Raw genomic sequence first — 18424 nt, forward strand, 5'->3', positions numbered from 1 at the left:
GCGAACCCAGAAAGGCGAGATCCTCTTTGAGCTGAAGAAGGATCCTGCTATCAAGAGCTCAGCCTTCAAGGAGCTCGTCGAAAAGTCTCTTGGCGAAGGGGCGAGCGTAAGAGCTCTATCCCAGGAGACAGTGGTCGAGTGCAGGGACCTGGACGAGATCACCACAGAAGAGGAGCTAAGAAGTGCGTTGAGAGTGCACTGCGATCTGGGAGATGTCCCGATGTCAATCCGCATGAGGAAGGCGTACGGCGGCATGCAAACGGCGGTTATACGGCTTTCGACAGCTACAGCGAATAAGCTGTTGGAGACGGGCAAGGTCAAGGTTGGCTGGTCGTTGTGCTCGCTGAAAGCCACTCCTCGGGTTACCAAGCAATTGGAGCGATGCTTCAAGTGCATGGGATTCGGTCACCAGGCGAGGAACTGCAATGGCCCTGACAGATCTGATCTGTGCAGGAAATGCGGAGAGAAAGGCCATATTGCAAGAGGCTGCACGAAGCATCCGAGGTGTATGCTCTGCAAAAAAGAGGACGGTAACGATCATACGACGGGAGGCTTCAAATGCCTAGCATACAAAAAGGCGATGGCAGGCCAACAGTAATGGAGGTAACCCAAATAAACCTCAATCATTGCGACATTGCTCAGCAACTGTTGTGGCAGTCGACAACAGAAACAAAGTGCGACGTTGCAATCATTGCGGAACCGTATCGAGTCCCTCCCGATAACGGTTACTGGGTTGCGGATAGAGCTGGGATGGCAGCTATACAAGTTATGGGCAGATACCCCATTCAAGAAGTGGTTGCGAGCTCATACGAAGGCTTCGTCATCGCCAAAATCAACGGAATCTTCATGTGTAGTTGTTACGCACCCCCCAGATGGACGATTGAGAAGTTCTACGAGATGCTTGATGGACTTACCGAAGAGCTGGTCGGACGACGACCGGTAGTCATCGGAGGAGACTTCAATGCTTGGGCAGTGGAGTGGGGAAGCAGGTGTTCCAATGCAAGAGGGCACAGTCTGCTGGAAGCTCTGGCAAAACTGGAAGTTATGCTGGCCAATAAAGGCACCAGCAGCACTTTTCGCAGAGATGGCCGAGAATCCATTATCGACGTTACTTTCTGCAGTCCGTCGCTGATGGCAAACATGGATTGGAGAGTGTGCGAAGGATATACCCATAGCGACCATCAGGCGATACGATATGGCATCGGTCAACGGAATACTGTGGCAGTACGGAGGACGAGAACTTGTGACCGAAAGTGGAAGACGAAAGCTTTCGACAAGGATTTGTTCGTTGAGGCACTTCGTGTGGACGGGAGTCCCGTAGATCTAAATGCGGACGAGCTGACAGAAACGTTAGTGAGAGCATGTGACACGACCATGCCGAGGAAACTGGAGCCAAATAACAGACGGCGTCCAGTCTACTGGTGGAACGAGGCACTTAGTACTCTCCGCGCTAGTTGTCTCAGAGCCAGAAGACGTGTTCAGAGAGCAAGAACGGAAGCAGACAGAGAGGAACGAAGAGAAGTGTTTCGAGCGGCCAGGGCCGCTTTTAAACGAGTGATTAAGCAGAGCAAGTCGAACTGTTTTAAGGAGCTGTGTCAAGACGCTGATGCCAACCCCTGGGGCGACGCATACCGAGTCGTGATGGCGAAGATCAGAGGTCCAACGATGCCCGCTGAAATGTGCCCAGAGAAGCTGAAAGTCATCGTGGAAGGACTTTTCCCGAAGCACGACCCAACAACCTGGCCACCTACACCGTACGGAGAAAGAGAGGGAGATAACGTCGAAATCACCAACGAGGAGCTCGTAGTAGTGGCGAAAGGATTGAAGGTGAAGAAAGCTCCCGGTCCGGATGGAATCCCCAACGTAGCGTTGAAAGCGGCGATCCAGTCATCCCCGGACATGTTCAGGATGGTGCTGCAGAAATGCCTGAACGAGGGTCACTTCCCTGACAGGTGGAAGATACAGAAGCTAGTGTTGCTGCCGAAACCAGGAAAACCGCCGGGGGATCCAGCATCATACAGGCCTATATGCCTGCTGGATACACTCGGAAAACTCTTGGAGAGGATCATCCTAAACAGGCTGACGAAATACACGGAGAGTGAGCACGGATTGTCGGAGAGGCAGTTCGGATTCCGGAAAGGGAGATCGACGGTGGATGCAATTCGGACAGTGGTCGAGAGAGCTGAAAAGGCGTCCAAACAGAAGCGGAGAGGAGATCGATATTGCGCCGTCATAACGATCGACGTCAAGAATGCGTTCAACAGCGCCAGCTGGGAGGCCATCGCCGAAGCACTGCATAGAATGAGGGTCCCTGACTACCTGTGCAGGATCCTGAGGAGTTATTTCCAGAACCGGGTTCTGGTCTACGAGACAGACATGGGACAGAGATCGATTAGGATCACAGCGGGAGTTCCACAAGGCTCCATCCTTGGTCCAACGCTCTGGAACGGGATGTACAACGGCGTGCTAACGCTGAAACTGCCCAAAGGAGTTGAGATCGTTGGCTTTGCGGACGACGTCGTCTTGACGGTAACAGGCGAGACGCTGGAAGAGGTGGAAGTGTTGTCAACCGAGGCAATCGACATGATTGGTAACTGGATGAAAGGAGCGAAGCTGCAAATAGCCCACCACAAAACGGAAGTGTTATTGGTCAGTAACTGTAAAGCGGTACAGCGGGCGGAAATCACCGTCGGGGAGCACACCATAGCCTCGAAGCGTGTGTTAAAATACCTGGGAGTGATGATCGATGACCGGTTAAACTTCAACAGCCACGTCGAATATGCCTGTGAGAAGGCTTCGAAGGCCATCAACGCGATAGCTAGAATCATGCCGAACAACGCTGGTCCCAGCAGTAGCAAGAGGCGTCTTCTGGCCAGCGTGTCATCATCGATACTGAGATATGGAGGTCCAGCCTGGGTTCCAGCGCTGGAAACGAAGCAGAACCAAAGGAAACTGAGCAGTACGTTCCGGCTCATGGCCATGCGAGTCGTGAGTGCGTACAGAACCATCTCGTCGGAAGCAGTATGCGTTATCGCCGGTATGATCCCTATCGGCATCACCCTGGCGGAGGACAGTGAGTGCTACAGGCAGAGAGAAGCCGGAAGAGTACGGAAAGTTGTGAGAGTGGAGTCATTGGCTAAGTGGCAACAGGAGTGGAACACGACGGAGAACGGTAGATGGACACATAGACTAATACCGATTCTTTCGACCTGGGTGAACAGAAAACACGGAGAAGTCAATTTCCACCTAACGCAGTTCCTGTCTGGCCACGGCTGCTTCAGGAAATACCTGCATCGGTTCGGACACGCAGCGTCACCCCTCTGTCCGGAGTGTGGCAACGTCGATGAAACGCCGGAGCATGTGGTCTTTGACTGTCCAAGGTTCGAGGCAGTGCGAACGGAGATGCCCGTCCTTAACGTGGAGAATGTCGTTGATGAAATGTGTCGAGAGGAGGACTCTTGGAATGCCGTCAGCAGGGCAGTCACACAGATTATGTCAGAGCTGCAGCGTAAATGGAGAGAAGAGCAGCGATCTAGCAACGCCAGCTAGCGCTGAGAGTACGACAAGTGCATGAGCACAGCCACCCCCCGAAGTAGTCGCTTCACAGTGGTCCCGGGGGATCCAGGCAGAGGAGAGAGTAAGGAATGGGTTTTAGTGGAGCTGCACTAGGCAACTAGTGGATACCACACCGTGCCACCTTCACTACAGGCCAGGCTTCTTGAAGCTTTCCTAAACCTTACTATAAAAAAAAAAAAAAAAAAAAAAAAACACACGCACACAAATGGGGGGTTGCTTGTGTAATAGGATGCTTTGTTGACTCTTAACTTAACTCTTGATCGCTTGTAATACTTATAAATACATTAGGTGGACAGAAAGGCGGACTAAGACGTGAACACCTGAGCTTTTCCACATTTACATCGCTTTGAAGCAACTGTTAACTCTAGAGGGAATTTATATGTGTAACTGTAGCCAGTTCGATTTTGTTTGATATCCTGGTAAAAATGTCATATTTAATTATCTAAAAGATAAATCGTCCAGCTCAAACCTTTGTAGAGGACCATCATCATACCGCTAATCGTTATTGTAACCCTCTGAAAGCTAATTTGACAGGTTTTATGAGTCATGTACACTCTTGTAAATAAGAATTATCATTAAAATATCTCATACACTAATACAAAATTCAATCATTATTTTTATGTGTCCCACACATGAATTTTTGCAATGTGATAAACAAATGATATATATGTGTCGGGTACATAACTTTTATGTGTATACATAACATTGATGTGTAACCACACATACTATTAATTTGACTCATAAATTTCATGTGTACTTCTGAGTGGAGTCTGTTTATGTGTGGACACATGAAAATCATGTGAAATTTTACATAGAAACTCGCCCATAAAAATGTGTCGAATTTTATGAGTGTAGTGTTATAAATCCGAAAAATAGCATTTTAGCTGTAATGAGCATTTTCAAGGGTTGCTCTTTCTAGAAGATTGCCCATCGGGCACAATCAATCAATTCCTTCGCCCCGACTACAACATCCTCCACGTTTTCAACCCCCAAGACCTACCACAACACCAACTCTACGATAAGAGGTTCAACGTCTTCAACCCCCAAAACTCACCACAGCTCCGCAGCAAACACTACCGCGTCATCCAAAATCTCTGCTTTCCAATATCAGAGCCACTCTAGTATAAATGGATTACTATGTTATGTTCAAAATCTCGCTTTTTACGGAAATCTGGCTTAATTGTAATACACTTTCTACTCAGATTTATGGACGTAATACTGTTAACCGTTTTAAAACCTGCCAAGAACTAAACAATTTGGAGGAGATATGATTTTGGCTGTTCTTCTCGGTCATGTTAATGTGTATTGTTCTCAAAGTTCTGTGCAAAGTTATCCTAAATCTGATACATGAGAAGATCGACGCGACTCTCCGACGGCAGCAGGCAGGAGTGTGGACCATATTGTCACGCTCCGCATCATCCTGGAGTAGGTCAATGAATTCCAAGAGTCCCTTTATTTGGTATTCATTGACTACGAAAAAGCTTTCGACCGTCTCAATAACGAGAATCTGTGGGGCGCCCTGAGACGCAAGGGAGTCCCGGATAAAATCGTCAACCTCATCGAAGCGCAGTATGAAGTTTTCACGTGCAGAGTTCTGCATAACGGAGCCTTGTCCAACCCTATCCGGGTAGACGCTGGTGTGAGACAAGGATGTATACTATCACCGCTACTGTTTCTCATCGTAATCGACGAGATCAAGGTAGGTGCAATAGACCGTGTACCGAACCGTGGGCTGCTTTGGCAGCCTATCACCATGGAGCATCTCAACGACTTCGATTTGGCTGATGATGTTGTTCTACTAGCTCAACGGTGCTCTGATATGCAGAGTAAGCTCAATGACCTAGCCGAACGCTCCTCTGCGGCGGGTCTCACCATCAACGTCAACAAGACCAAATCGTTGGATATCAACACGGGCAACCCTTCCAACTTTACGGTAGCGGGGCAAGCAGTGGAGAAGGTCGAAAGTTTCCAATATCTTGGCAGCCAAATAGCGTCGGACGGCGGGACCAAAAGCGACATAGGTGCACGAATCAAGAAGGCTAGGGCTGCCTTTGCGAGTTTACGAAACGTATGGAGTTCTAACCAGATAAGTCAACGCACCAAAATCCGAATTTTCAACTCGAACGTGAAATCTGTGTTGTTATACGCCAGCGGGACGTGGTGTGTATCAGCGGAGAACACTCAAAAGCTGCAGGTCTTCATCAACCGATGCCTGCGATATATAATTCGTGCCTGGTGGCCTCACAACTGGATCTCGAATGCCGAGCTCCATCGTCGTTGTCATCAGAAGCCGATAGCAACAGAAATTCGATAGCGAAAGTGGAGGTGGGTCGGCCACACTTCGACGGGGCGGAAACGAAATCTGCAAACAAGCGCTGGATTGGAATCCGGCAGGACATCGCAGCAGAGGCAGACCCAGGGGCTCATGGCGGCGGAGCCTCAATAAGGAAATTAAGCAAGTCGATAGGAATGTGACCTAGGCCCAGGTCAAGGCAAAAGCGAGCAGCCGCCCAGGATGGAAGTCTTTCACGTTGGCCCTTTGCACCACTGGTGGTGCACAGGACCCTTAAGTAAGTAAGTTCTCGGTTATTTCAACCTCTCAACTGCACTTCTGTTGAACAGGCGGAACTTTTCGTCTCAGGCTTCACATTATTCATATGTGTCATTTACGTATCTCCTGACCGTGTCGCGTCAGGTACCGGTATTGCGAGGAAGCATTTGCCCAAAGACCGTTTGCCGTCGGAGTTGACCGTCATCAGGTACTTTCGATTCAAGCATGAAACCCAACAACTTTCAATCGGAAAAAGCATTCAAGTTGTGGCTACCGAAGCTGTCGATATTTGGAATCAAGCCGGACTTTCGCACCAGCTCACCCCACCCGTGTCCCCTCGAGATCGTCAAGTCGACGATGACAGGAGCACATATCGTGGTAGGGGTAAACAATAGTTGCAATTTCCAAACCTACGACTGGATGCCATCCTTCAAATAACAACTGAAGTGCGGTAAAAAATCGGTAGAACTGTTTCAAACACACAGTTGGTACTTGAGCGGGTCGGTTTTCATCTCTTTTTGCCAGTGGTGGCGGGGGGGGGGGACACCCCTCACCATCCCTCTCCAAAGGGGGAGTTTGGTAAAGAGAGATGAAAAAACCGATTTGTACCTTCCTTAAAAGTTGTCCTAGCTCGCTTGTCTAATATCTATATACAATCTTCACACTGCCGTACTCTAACGGAACTATCAACTCTATGCTTTCATCTACTCCATCTATCGTATAAAAATTACCACAACAGTCTGTTATTTGAAATTAGCATCTTCAACTATGTTTTCTACCTTGTTCAACTCTTATTCCTCTTCGATCCTTGTTTGGACCCTACCCGAGGTAATCCTTCTTGGATATCGATTTGGAAAATTCCTCTTCGATCCTTCAGATTCTTATAGTAATCTGCTTGGAAATCGATTTGGATAAAAATTTACTGCCGCCATGACGCCTAAACGCAAAAGAAAGGGGCAAACTCTTGACCCCCCTTCTGATGAAATTAATTTGAGTAATCAATGTGATTTGCTCACGGATGATGAGAATGATCCATTATCCAAGAAAAATTCTAGTAAACTTTCCCGGCTTAATGCCAAGAAGGAAAAGATTCCCCCTATTGTGATAACCACTTCTAATTTCCATGCTCTTCGCATGGAACTTTTGAATTTCGTGAAAGTTAAGTTTTCACTACAAATTGGACTTCGGGGTGAATGCCGTGTATTGGCTGAAACCTTGGACGGATTTAAATGTCTTCTCAAGTATCTTACTGAGAAGCATCACAATTTTTTTACTTACGACACCAAAACTTGCCGGCGCCGGTGGTGTAGTGGTAAGCGTGACTGCTTTGCTCACACCCCAATGGGTCTGGGTTCAATCCCAGCCGAGGTCGGTGGGATTTTTCTGAGGCATAAAAATCTCTGGTCACGTCTTCCTTCGGAAGGGAAGTAAAGCCGTTGGTCCCGGCCCATGTGTGTTGAATGGGTGCGATATCCTACGCAGGTGTGGAAGCTGCCTTCGTGCACATTCGATTGCCGTCAATGGATGGCAACCGATGTCCGTCGGTGATTGGCACTAGATTGCGGAACAGGGACCGACGTTAAATAAGCGAAAAAAAACTGAACGTGTGTTCAAGGTTGTCATAAAGGACTGCCCAGTGGTGAATCCCTGGATCAGATCAAAGATGAACTGGCAAAATTACTTGGAGTTGTGCCACTCCAAGTAATCAAAATGAAAATGAAATCCCGTCCTGGCGATTGGCGCAACGGGATTTCTAATGATTTTTATTTAGTTCACTTCAAGTCTAGTGAACTAAACAACCTTAAGGCCTTAGAAAAAGCTAGCCTTATGCTCCATGTCCGAGTTAAGTGGAAACACTTCAGGAAGACTGGAGGAAATTTCCAAAACCTCACTCAGTGCCGTAAGTGCCAGGGATGGGGTCACGGAACTAAAAATTGCTACATGCCAGCTAAATGCATGTTGGAATTGGAAATGGAAATTGGATTTGTGATTTTTACCACAATTTGAACATTTAAATTTATTATGATCTTCCTTCACAGGACAGTCGTCCTTTGCGTGAGATGAATCACCACAGATTCCTCTCACGCAAAGGACGACTGTCCTGTGAAGGAAGATCCTAATAAATTTAAATGTTCAAATTGTGGTGAAAATCACAAATCCAGTTTTTGGGAATGTAAGACTCGCAAAGCGATCCTACCATCTCGTTCTAAGCGACAGGTAGGAAACGCTCCACGTTTCCCACCAGGTACAAAATCCTCTGCTGTTACAACGGTCAGCGAGGAACAAATTATACATGCGTACCAATAGGTACAAATATCACCCCTGTTTCAAATTTTTCATCTGTACCTACTCCCCTCGCTGCTAACAATGTTCAGCGAGTTAATGGAGCTACCTATGCTGCTATTGCAACGGGTAGAAATCAAAATACTAACCAAAGTAATTCTAACGGAAATTTTGACAATTTTGACTTAGGAAGCATTACTGCCCCTAAAATGGAATATTTAAAGAAATCATTAATTGACATGATTTCTGATATGCTTAAATCTAACTCCATGTTTGATGCTATTCAAACTGGAGTAAAAATTGCAAATAATATTGTCATGACTTTAAAATTCAGTAATGGATTTTAAAGCATTAAATATTTTAAATTGGAATGATCGATCTCTTAAAGATAATGCATATTGCCGTTATAACTGAAACGTTCCTTAAACCTGACCATAAGGTTAAGAAGGACGCAAATTACTTGATTTATAGAAATGATCATCTTGATCACCACAGGGTCGCGTTGCCATCATTATTCATAGACGAATCAAACATAAAATTCTTTCTTCATTTGAAACCAAAGTTTTTGAAACTTTGGGAGTTTCTGTTGAAACAAAATTTGGACAACTTACGTTTATAGCTGCCTATTTGCCATTCCAATAGACAAGCAAAAGAATTTTCTCAAAGGTGACCTCCAGAAACTTACCCGTCATAGGTCTAAATTCTTCATTATTGGTGATTTTAATACAAAACACCGCTCATGGAATAATGCTCAAAGCAATTCCAATGGTAATATTCTGTTGATGATTGTTCTATAGGTTATTACACTATTAAATATCCAAACAGCCCAACATGCTTTTCTTCTGCAAGAAATCCCTCCACTATTGATTTGGTCTTAACTGATTCTTGTCAACTTTGTAGCCAATTGGTTACCCATGCTGACTTCGGTTCTGATCACCTTCCAGTAACTTTTGAAATATCCCAAGAAATAATTTGTAATCCCAACAGCTCTACTTTCAATTACCATAGAGCTGATTGGGAGCAGTATCGAACATTTATGGAATATAACTTAGATCCAAACATTCCTTTGCAAACCAAAGATGAAATTAATTATGCTCTTGAATCTCTGACTACTTCTATTGTTGAAGCAAGAGCTGCCTCAGTACCAAAATGCGAGGTTAAATTCGATTCAATTATAATAGACGGTGATCTTCAGCTCTTGATCCGTCTTAAGAATGTCCGCAGGAGACAATTTCAAAGAACACGCGATCCTGCCATGAAAGTTATCTGGCGGGATTTGCAAAAACAAATTAAAAAGCGATTCTCTGCCCTGAGGAACAAAACGTTTGAAAATAATGTTTCTAAATTAGACCCCAGTTCCAAACCCTTTTGGAAACCCACAAAAATTTTGAAAAAACCTCAAAAGCCAATTCCAGCGCTTAAAGAAGGTGGTAAAATTTTGATCACAAATTTGGAAAAAGCTCAGAAACTTGCTAAGCAATTCGAGAGTTACCATAATTTCAGTTTGGGTTTTACTAGTCCTATTGAGAATCAGGTTGCTCGGGATTTTCTGAATATTTTCCATCGGGAAAATATTTTTGATGATTCCTGGGGGACTGATTTGGACGAAGTAAGGTCTATAACTAAAAAGTTTCAAAATATGAAAGCTCCAGGTGATGATGGAATTTTCTATATCCTCATCAAAAAACTCCCAGAGAGTACCTTGTCTTTCTTGGTCAAATTATTTAACAGATGTTTCCATTTGGCATAATTTCCTGATAAATGGAAAAATGCTAAAGTTGTTCCAATTTTGAAGCCGGATAAAAATCCAGCTGAAGCTTCTAGCTACCGCCCAATAAGTATGCTTTCTTCAATAAGTAAACTTTTTGAAAAGATAATTTTGAATAGAATGATGCTTGACATCAATACGTACTCAATTTTTGCAGATGAGCAGTTTGGATTTCGCCATGGGCATTCAACTACTCATCAACTCTTAAGAGTTACAAATTTAATTCGTTCAAACAAATCTGAAGGCCACTCAACTGGAGTTGCTCTTCTAGACATAGAAAAAGCATTCGACAGTGTTTGGCATGAAAGTTTGATTGCTAAATTGAAAAAGTTTAATTTTCCACTTTATATTATGAAATTAGTTCAAAATTATTTAACTGACAGAACTCTGCAGGTAAATTATCAAAATTCCAAATCTAATCGACTACCTGTTAGAGCATTCTTGGGCCTATATTGTATAACATTTTCACTTCGGACCTCCCTGATTTGCCTCAGGGTTGCCACAAATCTGTTATTTGTTTAGTTGAAGATGCTTTTTTCAAATAACAGACTAAAGTGGTAATTTTTATACGATAGATGAGGAGGAGAAAGTATAGTGTGAAAATTGCATATAGAGAGTACACAGCGAGCTTAGGACAACTTTTACGAAGGTACAAATCGGTTTTATCATCTCTCTTTACCAAACTCCCCCTTTGGAGAGGGATGGTGAGGGTACCATCAATTACTGTCATTGGTCGAAAGGTACAGTAGCAGCACCTACCCCACCCGTGTCCCCTCGAGATCGTCAAGTCGACGATGACAGGAGCACATACCGTAGTAGGGGTAACAATAGCTGCACTTTCCAAACCTACGACTGGATGCCTTCCTTCAAATAACAACTGAAGTGCGTAAAAATCGGTAGAACTGTTTCTAACACACCGTTGGTACTTGAGCGGTCGGTGTTCACCTCTTTTTGCCAGGGTCTGTTATTTGAAATTAGCATCTTCAACTATGTCAATCGTTGACTTCACGCAGAAGTAATACTAAACATATAGTAAAAGTGTTATTTGTTATGGTTATGTTATTGCAGCAGACTGCAGAAAAGTTTAGATATTTTCTCTTCTTATTTACAAAAATGGGAGATTTCTCCCAACGCTTCCAAAACTCAACTTATAATATTTCCACATAAGCCTAGAGCTTCTGTTTTGAAACCTAGTAGTAGTCTATGTAGTCACTATGAACGGAGTTCCAATTTCCTGGTCAAACCAAGTGAAATGTCTTGGGTTAGTACTAGACAAAAAAAATAACGTTTAAAGATTACATTGAGGGCATTCAAGCCAAATGTAACAAATATATAAAATATTTGTATCCTCTTATAAACAAGAAATCCAAACTTTGCTTCACGAATAAACTTCTAATATTTAAACAAGTTTTTAAACCGGCCTGCCAATATGGTCTAGTTGTTGCACTACCAGGAAAAAAGCACTTTAAAGGATTTAGAACAAAGTTCTGAAGATGATTTTGACGTTGTCTCCCTGGTACAGTACTACAAAATAATTAATAATTTCAGGCAAAAATCGTTGCAATCCTCAATTTCCTTTATTCTTAGATAAGATTTAGTTTTAATTTTTAGTTTTAAGATGTCAATTGTTATTCTGACATACAGGTTTAAAAAAGCTTTTTGAAATACTGAATTGTAAAGGCAGGAATAATGAAAAAACACATAGATATAGGGGAAATGGATGTACTGTCAGCCTAAATGCACCTAATTTGGGCCCATACCTAAATTCAGCAATCGACTTAATTTTCAATAGCGACCAAAAATATCCATTAGTACCGTCCCAATAAAGCGTTCATCTAGTTATCAAAATTGATAATTAGCCGATTTTTAGCGATGGGTTTAATCCGAGATCCATAGGCCAACATTAGAGCCATTTCCCCTATATCATAACAATTAAGGCTGTTAAGTTACTGTAGTAGCTGGAGCACCTAATGAAAAAAAATGAAATGTAATTAATTTTGAATTTGGAACAATTTAAGAGTTAAAAAAAGTTACAGAAAATTTTCATATTGCAGTCCCTCTTGGAGAGCTTGGCCACTCTAAAGAACTATCCCTTATCAATAAAACTACATCATTTGGTTAGCTCTCATCCTTGTGCAAATTAGCTTTTTAGTTTATTGAAAATACGACTTTGAAGAATTTCCGTGGTGTAAAATTCCAAAACGACGATCGGTCAAAGCGAATGGAGATGTGTTAATGAGAATAGCTGAGAAATTTGAGTTGATCCATGGCATGTTTGAAATAATTGGAATACTTCTTTTCAGTGCATCGTTAATTGAACTTTCTTGTGTTTTTGGAAGAATGTGATGTCGAGTCAATAAATAGGGCTTGGAAATATTTACCCGACTTTTTTTCAACTTTAAAATGGATTTTGGGCGTGGTGCTCTATAGTTTACATGTTGCGTGACACCTCTTAGCATATCAAGCTGATATTGTAATATTTTCATTTGGGATCGCATGTTATTATGAGTGTGTTCCACATCATGAGCTAAATAATTGTTTAACTTAGTAAAATTTGATTTTCCTGTTGATCGTCTGGCAGCACAAAAACATGGTAAATACTGAGTCTATTTTTCAGGACTACAGACGTTACTTTATTTACCTTCTAAGTTCCTCTTGACTATGCGCTAACGCAAGTGCAAAACGTTCTAATCGCATTGAGCGAGCGGTAAGCGGAGATGCTGCACCACTAGATGCTGCATCGGCGCATGGTATTGTCATTTCCTTCCCACTGTGAAAATCTTCTAGTGATTTTTCCGATGCAAGGTGTGATAACTGTACCTAAAAGAATATATCAAACGAATAATAATGTTAGTGAAGTATAGAATAATGCAGTAAAAATGAGAGTATAACCAGATGGCAGTATTTTTTTCGTGGCAGGATGTTTGATTTTTATCGCAACACATTTGTTCGATGCAGCATTTATCATGAATGAGCTCAAATAATAGTGTACCTCAGTAGTCTCCTGCTTTGGCTTATTGTTTATCCTTGTCTAAGCTAATGTGAGAAATTTGGCCCCTACCAATAAGTATTTTTAGAGTAATTTGTGTAGACCTACACTACCCATAATCGCATATCAGTCCCATCTTTGCTTGATTTCCTATCCATATGGGACTGATATGCGATTATGGGTAGTACACAACCGATCATATGTTTAGAGTCACCCTCAAAACAAAATCTGAAAATGTTTTTTGATCATATTTTTACTATTTTCCGTCCAATTTTAGATACGTGGTAAGTGGCTTAACATATTTTTAAAATGTGTAAAGTAAATTTTGACAATAACTGACATCAGTGAAACACCATACTGTGGGGTAACCATAAACTTATAATCGATGACTTAAATAAATATTCTTATGAATTAAGTATTTTATAAATATTTCCTCCACATTTTCACATTTTTTTTTTAGAATTAGGGTTCTACTACTACATTGATTTCAAGTCATGATTCTTCAGAGCAAATTTTTAAAAAGGTTGTAGCTTTGTGTGCAAGAGCCATTTACCTACGTGGAATTTTCCATTCAATACCTTTCAAATGACCTAAAGATCGAAAATCGAACGTAAAATGACAGAGATATGAACATAACAATTTGCATGTTTTTTGGGGTTGACCCCAAACTTATGATCGGCAGTGTAGAGGGATATGACTTTGACTTTTTTTTACATATTCAAATGGCATTTCATAGAAATGTCAGCTGTTCCAAATTTTGCTACGCTTACTGGAATATCCATCTAGTTCTACACTGTATGTTCTAAAAAAAATATGTGTAATTTACATTTTTATCCATCAATTTAAAAAAAATATATGTATGGCATATCTCAAAATTTATAAGAATGGGACAATTATAGTACTACATATAACGTCTGTAATTTTGGCCTATATAGGGGAAATGGCTTTAATGTTGGCCTATAGATCTAAGATTGGGCCCATCGCTAAAAATCTGCTATTTATCCATTTTATCTAGATGAACAGATGGGACAGTAGTAATGGATATTTTTGGTTACTATTGAAAATTTAGTCGATTGCTGAATTAATGTATGGGCTCAAATTAGGGGCATTTAGGCCGACATTACATCCATTTCCCCTGCCTTAAAAATTACGACAATTTTGCTGAATTAAAAAAAATCGATATCGTACTTTCTGCGAGTCACAGGTCAAAATCTTTCAGCATTATTAGCTAAATACCAAACTTTGCCATATGAAATATTCTTCTAAGCACTCCATTTGAAAAGTAGTCTCGAGTGCCACCTATGCGGCAGACATGCAAACTTATCATTTAATCTAGAAACTTTGCCTATAGGAATCTAATTCCAGTACAAGAGGTTTTGGATATGAATTGGGGCAAACAATCTTTATTAGCACTCTTCAGAAAAATAGTTCTAGTTTCGGATTTTGAAGTCAATGATCATGGATTTGGGATAGATAGAAGTAAATCTCGAGTTGAAAATCCTGTGCAGTGATCGGAAAATCATTATCAAATCTCATTAATTGAGCTTTCCTGAGAGAATAAACTCGTGTGTGAATCTGCAAATCAACTTTCATTCTTGAGATTCTCATACATTTTCATAAAAACCGCTTAGACGTCAATTGATTACATGCACATGTATGTATGTTAATTTGACAAAATATCAAGCAATATTTTTTTAATAGGAAATATCATCGGCGATTATTCCGTAGTTAAATTTTGCAAGACAAAACTCGTAGGCTCATGAGTGAAATTTGAGTTTTTGAGTTTTTACGAGCACTCTGCATTTATTTTTGCTTCAAAAGCATTGAGTTATTTGAATTTTTCAAGTGAAGTTTTACTTTTGTCCCACCTTTACTGTAAATAAAGAGAAAGAGAAGGATTACTAATTTCCATTAAATTCCATTACCTTATTTGCTTATCCTTGACAGATACGCGTATTTCGTATACAATGTGCAGACTTCTTCAGTGTCTTGTACTAATGCTCGAGTAGGCAAAATACGCGTATCTGTCAAGGATAAGCAGATAAGGTAGTGAAATTAAATGGAAATTACTAATCCTTCTCTTTCTCTTTATACCTGTATACCACTAAGACGCCCACATTCATCAGGATTTACTCTATACTCGCAAACTCATTTTGGTGTTCTGAGTTCCATATAAATAAGCGTCTTTCATAAAATAATATTGTTTTCATATTTTGAAACATGTTTCTAGATAAAAATAATCCATTATACACGCTGAGATTTTTTGCCGAGATTGGCACCACCGAGCAGGCTCGGCATTTATTTTGACTGGGATCTCAGCAAAATTTATGTTTGTTTGCCGAGATCTCGGCAAAATTCCCGTTTGTTAACTGAATCTAGGCAAATTTTTCACTGAGATCCAGCAAAATAGACTGCCGAGCTGCTCGGTGGTGCCCATCTCGGCAAAAAAATCTAAGTGTGTAGATCTGTATTTTTCATCCTGCATCTATAAAAAAGTTACGATTCCTATAGACAAAACAGTGATTTCACGGATAAGCATTGATTAGGTAATGTGATTGAAATAAATCTCGAGATAACATGAAAAGAGTCATTATACTGTATATAAAAGATTGTATTCACTACCCCGAGGATATTTTTTTATAAATATTAAATAAAACGTTGAGTTCACTCTCAGCTGTTGACAAAACCTGCGATCGTCCGTATAGTCGATAGCTTCTGTGTACTTTGTTCATTGAATGCAGCTCGGCTTGTGCCGTTTGTTGTCATCGGTGGAAGTACAAATTTAAAATTGGTAGAAGTAAAACTACGGTTGGATTCGACTTTCCGTTTTACAAACCCAAGTAGCACAAATTCATAAAAACATGATGAGTAAACTGCTATTGAACCATAACCAGTCATACAAAGGTTCTATAAACTGTTATTGATCATATGTGTTGCTTGGGAAGGTACTGGATGCGAATCTCGTTGAGATGGAAGCAACGTACACAGCAAAACAAGTTGTTGAATATTGCATCGAAACTGCTGCAACCAGGTTAATCCATCGGTTGTGTAATATCACATTGTACGATGTACATCGATTTTGCGAACAAAATTACATCCATTGATGTAATATTGTATCTGCTTTTTGCTATTACATCATTATTTCATACATCAGTTGAATTACGTTGATCGATATTACTTTTTTTTTGCTGTGTACACAGCAAATATGAATATGAATTGATCAGACGTAATTCATGCTGATGTATCAAAAAATGATATAATTGCATAAAACGGATACAATAATATTACATGGGTGGATGTGAATTTGTTCGCAAATCCTACGTACCGATGGAATGACCTATATGCAAGGATGAATCCACCTCAGAGCAGAAAAAAAAGAAAAGAAAAAAAAATCCAACTTCACTCAGTTTCCAATACCATGCAGAGCGCTCCTCTTTACTTCGACTTCCCTTTTTAAAACTGTGGACGGCTGTTCGGTTGGCCTCTTTGAAATTTTTTTTGGCTTGAAGGAATCCTTTAATGCGATGAGTCAAGGAATGCATTTTCTTATTTGGTTTTTATTGCAGTGTTCTAGCAAGTGTCGCTAGACTAACTGATGAGATACGCGCATTTGTATCACAGAGTTCGCGGTTTGAATCCCGGTTTTAAACTTTTTTATTTGTCTTTTGCTACTTCTTTACTTCTTTCCCCACCGGGAACAAATTCATAAGCTTCTGATTTCGAGAGCACATTGAGGAATGTAGCTTTTAGGTAAGATGAGCGCACCACCGTTTCGTTTTGTTTTTGCCTCAGTTTCATAAAACTGTGCAAACGTTATCCCCAATGTGATAAGCTGTAAAGTTTACTCTTTGCTCTCAATGTGTGAGGAAATATCAACCCAGCCTATGTGCATCTGTGTCGATGTAATATTCAACAACTTTCTTTTGCTGTGTACCAGATACCTATTTTAAAATTAATTCACACTTTTATCTTTCTTAATATATTAGCAGAATGATCGTAGAAAACATATTAAATTTCTACAGTACCAAAGTTAGAGCAGTTTTTGTGAAATAAAAATTGTTTCTCTAGTAATTTTCATACAAATTTCAAACCATTCAAACCTTCATCAATCTTTACATTTTTTTTAAAGACCCATATTTTTGGGTCATGAATCCAACTGCAGGGTGGCCATTGCAAATATTTTTTTTTGAAATGATGCACCCTACTGGTATACCTGGGTTTTCTTTACAGAGGGAAATATGGGCAAATGTGATCTTCTCTTTAAGCTTAAGGTAACTAAAGACTTAATTTTTCATAAATATTTAAATGAACTTAGGTGTACTTTTGTTTTCCGGTTTCATTTGGTTTTTTTTATTATTATTTGTTGTGAGTTGTCCTCATTAAAAGGTACCCAACTTGCCATTTCGATTCAGCTATCAAATAGCTAAGAATTCAAGGTTTGAAACGGTTTATAGAAACATTTTTACCGATATGGCATACAATAGTGGAGGTAAACATTGAAAAAAGTAATCAAATGCATTTAATGTATATCAATGCACGTACATCTGAATTTTCTTGACGTATTGACTTATTGTATAATTTTGATCACAATTGACAGCACATTAGTTTGATTCCAGATGGTTTGCATTTTGAATAATCAAATTTTGTAAAAAAAAAAAAATTTATTTTGTCGAACATATTCATAGAAATTGGAAATGTACTCAATTATATTACCATTCCTTAACTCAACATATATTGACAAAAATAGTACAAAGTATCGCCTATCTATTTCAACATACCTGACTAGATGGAAGCGATTCAGATAGTTGTCCCTGGTTAAGCGAAGCGGCATATTGATGTAAATGAGCAGGTGACATGGAGGCTGGTGCCTGTAATGTAGAAATAAAATCTTTAACATTACGTGCAGTATTTCTGCATATAGAGTAGAATCTATGGATAAATTCGACAGTTATCATGTATTAAACGACGAAGAGAATCGATCATCGCGTTTACGCCCTTATGCATACTCACTGTCGAATTGTCAAATAGCCGTATATGCTTTCGTAAACAATGATCCAAACGTAATTTATTTGAATCTGTTAACACACCCACGGAAACTAACACCACCATCCGATACGGTAAAGTTTCCTCAACCTGATGGTGTAAGTTTGTGTGGGATGGCTACCAGTTACGACAAATTAACGTTTGAATAATTATTTACAATAGTTTATACAACTAATTGAAAATGAATTAATGCCGTTATAAATACATATTATGA

The 18424-nt window shown here is 40.6% G+C and overlaps 1 protein-coding gene across 1 annotated transcript in view; it reads right to left on the minus strand.

The window, feature by feature from the left end:
• The window catches only part of LOC135712922 (liprin-alpha-1-like), a 95890-nt gene extending 77862 nt beyond the window's left edge, over positions 1-18028 (minus strand). Inside the window, exon 1 of the mRNA XM_065236020.1 lies at positions 17946-18028. Coding sequence (XP_065092092.1) covers positions 17946-17998 — 53 coding nt within the window. The 5' untranslated portion in view covers positions 17999-18028. The remainder of the gene's footprint in view (positions 1-17945) is intronic.
• Between the last annotated feature and the right edge of the window lie 396 nt (positions 18029-18424).

This window comes from Ochlerotatus camptorhynchus, unplaced genomic scaffold (assembly GCF_037179485.1).
Source record: "Ochlerotatus camptorhynchus isolate MF236.1 unplaced genomic scaffold, CSIRO-AGI_Acam_v1.1 ptg000517l, whole genome shotgun sequence".
Lineage (NCBI taxonomy): Eukaryota > Metazoa > Arthropoda > Insecta > Diptera > Culicidae > Ochlerotatus > Ochlerotatus camptorhynchus.